The following is a 10,486-nucleotide window of genomic DNA, read 5'->3' as shown; positions in this document are numbered from 1 at the left end:
TTGTTACAAACCGCGATCCCGATACTCGGTAAACACTGTAAACACGGTAAACACGGTAAACAACAACAATACAACGACCGTGTACCTGAACGATGTGAACCGTGATGTACGATCGCTGAGGAGGACGACGACGACGAGAAGAAGAAGAAAGTGGCTCGGGAGTACGTAATATAATAAGCTCGAAACACTGAGAGACACGGCGACGTTAACGAAGTAAATAGTATAACAGGAGGAGTCGGTCTCTGACCGAATTAGTGAAGTGCAACACTTTGGAAAACTCTCTCTCTCTCTCTCTCTCTCTTGGTACGGTAAACAAACGTGGAAATAATAAACAGATACCGCGAGACCGTGGTTATAACAGTGACTTGCTCTCCGCTCACCGTGTGCAACGCGCTCACATGTCGTCGTCAAAGGTGCGATGCGGCGAATCCTGAGTTTGAGGTAAAAGGTGCGGGTTAAATGGTAATGGCGCTTGTCCCACAAACAAGAACGACCCTCCTCCTCGCATCGGATCAACATATTATTCGGCGTTAGTTTATCCGCGAGGAAAGTGTCGCGCGAGGCGAAGGCTCATTGGCGTTTGTTTCACCGGGGCCAACCGGCCCCCACCCCTCCCCTCATCCATCCATCCATCCAACCATCCATCCCGCCCACCCACCCTGCCAGCCGGCGCGATAAAAGATAGAAATAAGTCAAATTCAAAGTTTGATATCCCCGACTTGGCACGAGCTGAGAGATAAATAGCGACGAAGCTGAAATTTTCGATTCGAGGATAGAAATGGATGATTTGTTCCGGTGGTCAGTGTGACAGGATAATAAAAAAGGGGCGGATTATAATCGCGGTGTCTTCTTCCTCGGTTACTTACTTCCTTCCTTCCTCCCTTTCAGTCTGTCTGTCCGTCCGTCCGTCCGTCCGTCCGTCCGTTCTTCCGCCTCTCTCCCTCAGTCGAGACACACACACACGACACACACACGCGTGCACAAACACACACTTGGGAGCTACAACTCGTCGCTCGGCTCCTCCACTTCCTTCCTGTGTTGTACACCTACCTTCCTCTCTTCTCTCCGCCTCTCGAGAGCTGTTAATAATCCTTTCGGCGCCACATGCATAAATCGAGAAAATAACAATACACATATTTATTCAATCACCGTCGTCGTTCCGTCGCCGACGACGCTAAGTTTGTCTTCCCCGCTCGGTGCACAAGACGAGAAGAAGAAGAAAGTGAGGATAAAAGGACGAGAGAGGGTGTCCGAAGACTTTTAAATCTAAAGTGCGTGAAATCTCGCGCGTTTACTGAATACTATAAAGACAGGGGTCATTCATTAATTACGTAAGGGTCCCGAGGGGGAGGGGGGGTTAAAAAATCTCTACATGCCCTTATACTTGGGGAGGTGGGGGGGTAAAACTTATTATTACGCAATATTTTATATGTCGAAATTTATCATTAGAAATCTACTACCATTTCGATGCCGAATGGCCTTTTTTCATTCTATAATATACAATTGGATTTACACCTTATTTTAAAAATTTTTATTGCTTATTAAAATTTTAAATTCTTATATATGTTCATCTTTATCCATTTTCAATCTTGTAAATAAAAATTATAGTACATTCTTCCCGTTTATTGACATTATTTTAATTGTTCAGAAAAACTAGATAGAATCTTACGTAAGACGGGGAGGGAGAGTTCGAGAAATCTTATGTGCCCTTACATGGGTGTAGGGAGGGGGGAGGGGGGGGTCAAAAATTGCCTAAATCGTCCTTACGTAATTAATGAATGGCCCCACAGTTACCCTCACGAAACTAGTATCATGGTTACCCTTATGGGATTTGGTGTGACAATCGAAATTTGTCGCGCGCTTGCGCCCTCTGCGGTATTCCAGCGGCAGAGTTGTGAACTTATTGCTGAGCATCGGAGGGTTACCGATCACGACATGACGTTGGTTGCAATAACCTTCCGAGTAACACAGTCGTCGTAACGGTAAGCCCAACTCAATATTTAGCTTGTACTTACCGCCTTATAACGTTACCGAATCGTCAGCGATTCAAGAAATTAATAATAAGAATCAATTTCTTCCAAAATTCGTAGCAATAACGTGATTTAATCGAAGTATAGGTACTCGGGAAATGTATGTATACACGGATGATAAATAATGATAGATCAGATGTCATAATGATGCAGAGACCAAAAAGTATACATGCATGTGCGGTCCATGTACGATATTAATATATGTGATCCATACGTGATGCATACTATAAATTTTGTAATTTTCCAGGAGACAAACTAGATTATCTACAATAATACGTTTATAATATGAAATTAGAACAATTGTTCATTTCGAAATGGGATTCTTTTCGACACGCGCTCGATCTATTCCTTAACATTAATATTCGTAATTATACCAACAACTTTTCTTTTGCTTTCTCGATCCTGACTTTTCGTAGGCATAGAATCGAAACGCTGTTTCAGCTAGTCGCAGTTGAAGTATCTACGTTGGGTAGAAAACCAATATTGTTTTTCGAAAAGTGTTCGTATGGAAAAAAATTCAGATTAACTGTAACACATCACGGTTGCGCTAATTTTGATGAAGATGTAATGGGATGTTCCGTATATGAGACAGTATTTAACGCAGTGTCCTGATTTAGAGGCCTAGAAAGGTGATTGTCGGCGATTTTTTTTTTTGATAGGGAGAGAAAGAACAATGGTTCTTAAAACTTCGAGTGTATTTTAACACACATTTGAAAGGTATGAGCAAAAATTATTATCATTCAACTGTCGCAGAATGGCAGCATCATTACCTGACCCGTTAACTGAAGAATATATCTTTGGTCAACGGCTGACCATCGAAGAGCCTCGCTGCTTGAGCCTGGATCGGCAGGAAAGATAGAGTGCATATTTCTTGTCTGACAATGAAATGTAGGAACTAAAATTATTTTTAATTCCCACGTCATTTTATTACAGACGTACCAAAACAACCCAACAAACCGTGATATCATATCAATTGTCGAGCTCGAACGTACAAAGTAACGATTTTTACAAAGAAAATGCTGAACGAAAATGATTTGACAGTTTTTTCTGGGTTTTTCAATTCATCGATGATAAAAATATATGTCGATTAAAAGTAATTTTAGTTTTTACATTTCAGACAAGAATTACGCACGCCATCTTTTCTGCCAATTCGAGATTCGGCGCGCTTCAATGGTCCGTTAATAACTTCGCCGTTTGCGACAATTGATAATAAAAAATTTTTCTTGTACTATCTAAATGTGAGTTAAAATACACACGAATTTTGAGAAGCTACGTTGGTTATCTCCCGATCCAAAAAGAAACCGACAATCACAATTTCGTATTTGATTGAGTAAAAAAAAAAAATATATGTGTACTTTTCCCGATCTTTCATACGGCATCATATAAAAAGAACCCGGTTTCCACTTTGACCCGACGTGAAAGATATTTTTCTCCACTATCTGATTTTATTATTGACATTTCTTCGTTGTTACTTAAATATTTAGCTACATAATTATTGATTGCTTTCAGTTTTTAACCATTTGTATACGATAGTAGTACAGAATAAATCATTACAATCAACTATTATTTCATTTTTCACGCAAGCCTCTCTGTCTGTCATCCCATTAATTATAGCAAATAAACAAACTACCTATGGATGAAAAAGTAATTTAACAGGGACAAATTCGTATCAAATTATTTTACGACAAAACTTATCCCCTAAGGCCCTAAATACAGTATAAAATAAATTTCATTTAATTGCTATAAAAATTGTATACAATATTTCTCCCTCGCTGCCCCCCTCTGCCCGCCGCCGTACTTCTTGGGCCTTCTATTTCACAAAAGTCGATGTCAAGCTTGGTACCTTGACTGGAAATGCCGATTCGAGTACGATTGAGGCTCAACCCGCTCAGGTACAATACAAAAACTTTTTTTTTTTACACTTCGTGACAGAAAACGATATTTACAACGTTATTTGTTCCAAATTCTGAACGAATCTACACTTGACTTTCCGCAACATGACCAAATATTTCAACCGTTCACGGACAGATACAGTTAAACTATTAATATCTCGATCTGTTTTACAATAACCAAGTACATCAAAATGAACAATTTCGCACAAAATCCATGATTGACGGCATTATAAATTTCCACAATTTATAATACAATTTCAGTACTCTTTACGCGAACCTCGCGCGATTTTACGTATTAACGTGACACAATTTTGACGGGAATTTTGGCGAAATTTTCGTACGAATTTATCAAAAAGTGTTTCCTTTACAAAAAATACCAAGGATCACATTTTGCTGAATAAAAGAGTATAAACAATCGACTTACGTTTCTGCCGACAATTAACGAATAGTTCCTTTTATTTCGTCCTTCAAATGATATCGTTATCGTTCGTCTTTCCTTCTCGTCGATGATTTTACAAAATGCCTTGGGGTAGCCGTATCTGCTCTGACAAATACTCTCTTTCGAGATGCTCACTCGCACACGCTAGATATAACTAACTATAACTTTACATAATTAATTTACGAATTACAATAGTCGAATTTTACACATCAAGTTCGTTCCATGCTGGTCAAGTGTTAGGCGTAGACTCGCTAGCGGGCTCTTCGTCAAACTTACCACCTCGAAATTACTAGAGTGGGGCAAGGATTCGTGTGGGCGATTCCTGGCGCCATATTGGACAAAAGACTTTTGACAAAATGTGACGTACTTATTTCGACCGCCGTAACGCGCGACACTTGAATATCGTTGATGGCTTTACTTGAGCGAAGCAGTCGAAGACGATATTTTCCTGTCTCAAAATAGAAGCAATATTAATAAAGAATCAACGATGGTTCATGGAAGCAGCATCAATACGCATTGACGATGGATGAATCTGGAAACGACGAGAAGCAGAGTATTGTGGAATGAACAACTAACGAAATTTGGCAATTACGAATATTAATGTTATGGAATAGATCGAGCGCGTGTCGAAAAGAATCCCATTTCGAAATGAACAATTGTTTTAATTTCATATTATAAACGTATTATTATAGATAATCTAGTTTGTCTCCTGGAAAATTACAAAATTTATAGTATGCATCACGTATGGATCGCATATATTAATATCGTACATGGACCGCACATGCATGTATACTTTTTGGTCTCTGCATCATTATGACATCTGATCTATCATTATTTATCATCCGTGTATACATACATTTCCCGAGTACCTATACTTCGATTAAATCACGTTATTGCTACGAATTTTGGAAGAAATTGATTCTCATTATTAATTTCTTGAATCGCTGACGATTCGTTAACGTCATAAGTCGGTAAGTACGCACAAGCTAAATATTGACTTGGGCTTACCGTTACGTCGACTGTGTTACTCGGAAGGTTATTGCAACCGACATCGTGTCGTGATCGGTAACCCTCCGATGCTCGGCAATAAGTTCCCAACTCTGCCGCTGGAATACCGCAGAGGGCGCAAGCGCGCGACGAATTTCGGATGTCACACCAAATCCCATAAGGGTAACTGTCTTTATAGTCTTCAGTCAACGACGTATCCCACCAACGAACCAACCAACCAACGAACCTACCTACAACCTACACACGGAAGCATACGTCGTGTGGCTGGGCAGCAGCAACGGCAGAACTCTCGATACTCGCACCACGCGAGTATATATCCACACTGTGCGTGCATCGGCAGCAGCAGCAACAGCAGCCCAAGTCTCTCTCTCGGGCATGTTGTCCGAGGAAAAGTCGATGGCAATCAAGAGAGGAAACCTCCTCGTCGAGCCCGCCGTCGCCGCCGCCGTCGGATCGGGACGTCCGTCAATCACCGCCGGCACGAACCGATTCCTCGCCAGACTTTCAGGTTAGAAATCATTCACCCTTTCTCGCCTTGTTGTACCTTATAGCCAGGGTGGCCACCGTGGTCAGGGAATCCTGGAAAAGCTGGAAACGTCATGGGATTCGGATATTCTGGCATAGTCGGCAAATTGTCGGGAATTTTTTTCGAAAAGTCAGGGAATCCTTTACTGTATTTATTTTTTTTTATACAAATACGTTCCATTGTTTTTTTTTTTTTTCAAAGCTTTAGATAAATTTAGATCGAATACAATTCTCTTTTACACCGCCCGGAAGGTTCTCTTCAAACTTTGAATATTCTTAAATATTACGTTACAAACGATTGTGCGTATCGGTTGGATGGAGACGGTATGATCCGAGTGACAGTTCGTAAAGAAAAATGCGTATATTTTTACTAATTTGCCGTGTAACCAATTGATCTGAATTCGTGAGGGAATATTATTTAAAAAAATTCTAGAAAAGCTGGAAAATTTAGGGAATTTCGTGGCCACCCTGAACTCATATACCTTGTAACCTCTGCACTGTTCTGCACTCCGTGCCGTGGTTAGCAAGACGACGTCGCCTGTCACGCATGCCTTCTAACTGTTAGCGGTGTTACAGCCGGTTCTTAATCGAAGCACCGCAAACTTGAATCCCTGCGTTTTTACATCCATCTCTTGATATTCTTTACACAGCGTCGCGTGGGATCGAACGAGGAGACACCTTGTATCTTGATTAAATTTTCCCCATTATTATCGCGCGATGACGTGGTGTACGTACGTGGGAAGACGTCTTACGATTGGGTGCCTGTGCCCCGAAATAATTGACCGCGCAAACAAGCGCCGCGTTATCTTTTCGATACACGTACCGCAAACAACGCGTACGATAAGGGGGTTTAAAAAACGAACGGATTCATCGCTTATTAAGCTTTGCGACGGGCGAAATATCTAGCAAACTCGTCAAACATTGCGCCGTGGTGTAAGATCCGTGTACATAAACCGTCTCGTTACGTATACCTGTGTGCATGTACTCGTATCGCCTATCTGTAATTGATACGCGTTGTTTTGTCAAGATTTCTCGCATTGACAGTGATAATACGCGGCGACGCGACGGTAAACAGATCGACGGGGTGGCGGCGGATCAGTGAAACCAAACAACAAAGAATTATGACTGACCGTAGGGAAAAATGTAGGTTTTTTTTTTTTTACAAATCGTTTTCAAACCTCGGTTAAGCTAACTTTCGGAAATGTTATATTGTTGGATTTCTAATTATTTGTGCGAAAAGAAGCAATACCAGGGTGTTTTTTTAGATACAAACTTATGCGATCAAGGTGCAGAACTTGTGGAGTTTTTGGTCGTAAAATTTGTCCAAAGCTGTGGGAAAACATCGGGGAATTTTATTCGAACAACATTGTTATCACCTTGACCGATGCCGATTTTTCAGGACTGTAAACCCTCGACTATGCCAATTTAACAGGCCGCCAGATAGTTGAAACGATAACGCGCCGCGGTCTTCACAGATTATAGGATGGGATAGGATAGAACGACATTTTATCTTTAGCAGCGCGCACGCTGCGCGGCGAAGGCTTTTACACCGGAGCAATGCAGACGCGGTAGTTGAACGCAGGTTTTGTTAGTCTTAACGGAAATAGCTATCATTCTATCTGGAGAGTATAGCACATAGGCTGGATGGATGTGGGCATATAGGCAGCATGCGAGAGAAGGTGTAGGTATAGGTGACCCGGTGGTGCTGCTCTACGTATTCTGTATTCGAGAGGAGGAGCGGTCCGATCTTTCACGGAAAATTTATTTTCGTAACCACTCTCTTCTGTCTTCGAATGTGACAAAAGCGCATTTTTCTTTTCATTTTATTTTTTTTCCCTTCGCCACTGTTCGATAATAAGTACGCAATGCATCGAGATACGAGATGCTGCCAGACCGAAATGTCGATTATTTTGTAGAAATTCGTCTCAAGTTATCGCCCGGATCATCGTTCTGTAGACAGAGGAAAAATTAGGCTGAAGTTAGGGTGTTAACGTTAACGTAACGAAACTTGGGGGTAAAAATCATTATTGCGCAATTTTAGAAGGACTTTTAAAAGGTCGGCTTTGCAAAATATGCACAACAACACGTTTTCTTCATCATGTTTTACTAGATTTCAGACATACCGAAAGATTCGAAACAACGATTTTTCCCTGAACATGCATCGTAACTTCATCCGCGTACAGCGAACAAACAAGCGTAATATCGCAAAGGCACGCCGCGCGACAAGTTTGATTATAAAAATGACGTAAATCGTGCGAGAATTTCCCCAGAGAAGAACCTGTGTATAATATTATTTCAAGGTGTGCCGTTCGCACAGCGGCACATTCCTAGAATATATTTATTTATCTGTTTATTTATTTATAGAGTTCATGCACCGTTTCGCCTATGATGATTCGTCCTTCACGTGTACTTTATTACACGTACAACGTGCGCGTTGTGTTTTTTTCTTCTTCTTTTTCCTTCATTCCTTCTGTTTCTCCCTCGGACGTGGTTCGACGCGTAGCGGGGTTAGAAATGATACGGGATTAGTAAAACACGGAGGTAGTGAAAACCAACCCTGCACCAACTACTCCTCTTCCTCTTTCTTTTCATTCTTCGGTTTTCACCGCAACGGGCGTGCGGACTCATTTACCGACACGTATTTACGTACGTATTAGGCAAGTTGTAATGAACACTTGGACACGTGGTGCGAGCAAAGAAGCAGATATCGTAGAAACGTGCCTCTGTGTACACACGTATAATGTAAAAAAAAAAAAAGAAAAGAAAAAAAAAGAGGTTGTACATACCTGTAACACGGGTGTAAATCGAGTCGCGAGGAGAAGAATTATTGTCAAGACGGTGTTCTTGCCCGGGATTTAAAAAAGCCAAATATGGGACAATGTTGTATATATATATATATACAGGGTGGCAACACATGTCGAAAACTTGAAAAACTTGGAAATGACAGGGAGTACAAAAGTGCAGGTTATGAAACACCGGGAATTGTCAGGGAACGTTTATTTTGGTCATGGAAGAAACTAAAGATATCAGTTTTGCCATTATGGTAGGAATTGGCGATGATTTTTTGAGGTAACAAGTTTACTTTTTTACGTCGAGGAAACAAATTGGCTTAAATTGACTTTGTTTTTTCTACGTTGTACTTTTCTTCAATTCGAATTGAATTTCAATCGAATATAATGTCAATAAGCCGAACGATTCAGGTTTTAGCAACATACCAGAACTTGGAAGTGTCGTGGAATTTTTGTTTTCCTCAAAAATTTGTGGCTAGCCTGTATATGTCACAGGGATGGGTGTGTACAATGCGGCACGTTACGCGAATAAAAAAATAATAATAAAAAAAAAAAAAAAACTCGTTTCCCTTCCTAGACACTCTTTAATCGTAAGCTTTTCTTAACGCGAGGACCACGTGGGCGCGAGTATGGCGCGAATCACCGTTATGCCGTATGTTTTATCTAGGTATGTATATACAACATACACCGTATCATGCACGCCGACCGCCTTTAATACGCGTACTACGGTTTACTACGCTCAATCGTTGTATACAGACTAAAATCAATGTTTAACTTGTAACGGATTCACGCGAACCGCCTGCAGCAATACTAATATGTGTAATTCAACGTGTACGAAAAAATTGTACATACATTTTTCACAGGTTTACTGTGACGTCTGTAATTGAAACATTTAAACATTGTTTACGATAAAAATTCAATGCAGTAATAAAGTTTTACGTAAAAATGATTAAATCGTGGCAACTTTCACGCGATGATAACTGTGTTTTTTCATCGCCTTTGGTATTGAAATTTTGAAAATTTGTATACGGTAAGGTGTACTCGTATATGGTACACGGTAGGAGTAACCGAAAATGATAGATTTTCGATTAAATCGATCGATTTTCCCTGATTAATCGAGTACAATCGATCGTTTTTCCTCACAATCGGTTTTTGTTCTCTCACACCCACGAACGACGCGATGCAGTGGCACTTTTTGTAATAAGGGTATCAATTATTATCATTTTCTCACTTGCCAAGTACACCTGTCTGATATAACATGCGAAAGACGAATGAATATTTTCACCTGATATTGTAAAATATTTTTAACGAAACTATAAATAATCAAAAAAAACTTTTCCGCTATTAAGACTGCGTACCGATATTTACGAAGTTTTGGTCTCAAATGACGCGTTTCAAAAAAAAATCCGAAACATTCGACGAATCGATTAACTTTTGCCAATTGAATCGAGTCGTTGTTGATTATTTTTAGCTTAGTATACGGTAAAAATTTGTCGTAGTCGGCGTCATCTCATTGTCAGCGAGTCGAACAGCTCGTTCGAAATCGTTCTGAGTCAGGCGATTCGGCCTTGAGCTATATTCTTCTTCTTCGCGGTTATCTGTGGGCGTTTACACGCATACGTGTACGTAAAATGCGTATACACGTGCATACCTGTATAGTCTTAGGAATCTAATCACCTATCTCTGCACGGCTCGGTAATATATATTATATATATATATATATAATTCGGAGTCTTCGTTTTACAGAGAAATATATGTAGCAACACATGTGTGTGTGTGTGTGTGTAATATAATGTCTTATTT

At 40.4% G+C, this 10,486-nt stretch overlaps 1 protein-coding gene across 8 annotated transcripts in view; it reads left to right on the top strand.

Annotated features, from left to right (window-relative positions):
- The first annotated feature begins 60 nt into the window (after positions 1 to 60).
- LOC107221152 (pro-epidermal growth factor) overlaps positions 61 to 10,486 on the top strand; it is a 42,776-nt gene continuing 32,350 nt past the window's right edge. For 2 of the 8 annotated variants that reach the window (XM_046739834.1, XM_046739830.1), the window contains exons 1-2: positions 61 to 441; positions 5,555 to 5,877. In XM_046739834.1, the coding sequence (XP_046595790.1) occupies positions 419 to 441; positions 5,555 to 5,877 (346 nt within the window). In that variant the 5' untranslated portion in view covers positions 61 to 418. Of the gene's footprint in view, positions 1,272 to 5,547; positions 5,878 to 10,486 lie in introns of those variants that run through there. The other 6 variants (XM_046739857.1, XM_046739843.1, XM_046739864.1 and 3 more) reach the window with 6 other exon arrangements.

Source organism: Neodiprion lecontei, chromosome 1 (assembly GCF_021901455.1).
Source record: "Neodiprion lecontei isolate iyNeoLeco1 chromosome 1, iyNeoLeco1.1, whole genome shotgun sequence".
Taxonomy (NCBI): Eukaryota; Metazoa; Arthropoda; class Insecta; order Hymenoptera; family Diprionidae; genus Neodiprion; species Neodiprion lecontei.
The sequence above is the reverse complement of the archived record's forward strand: the minus strand, read 5'-3'. Positions and strand labels throughout refer to the sequence as shown.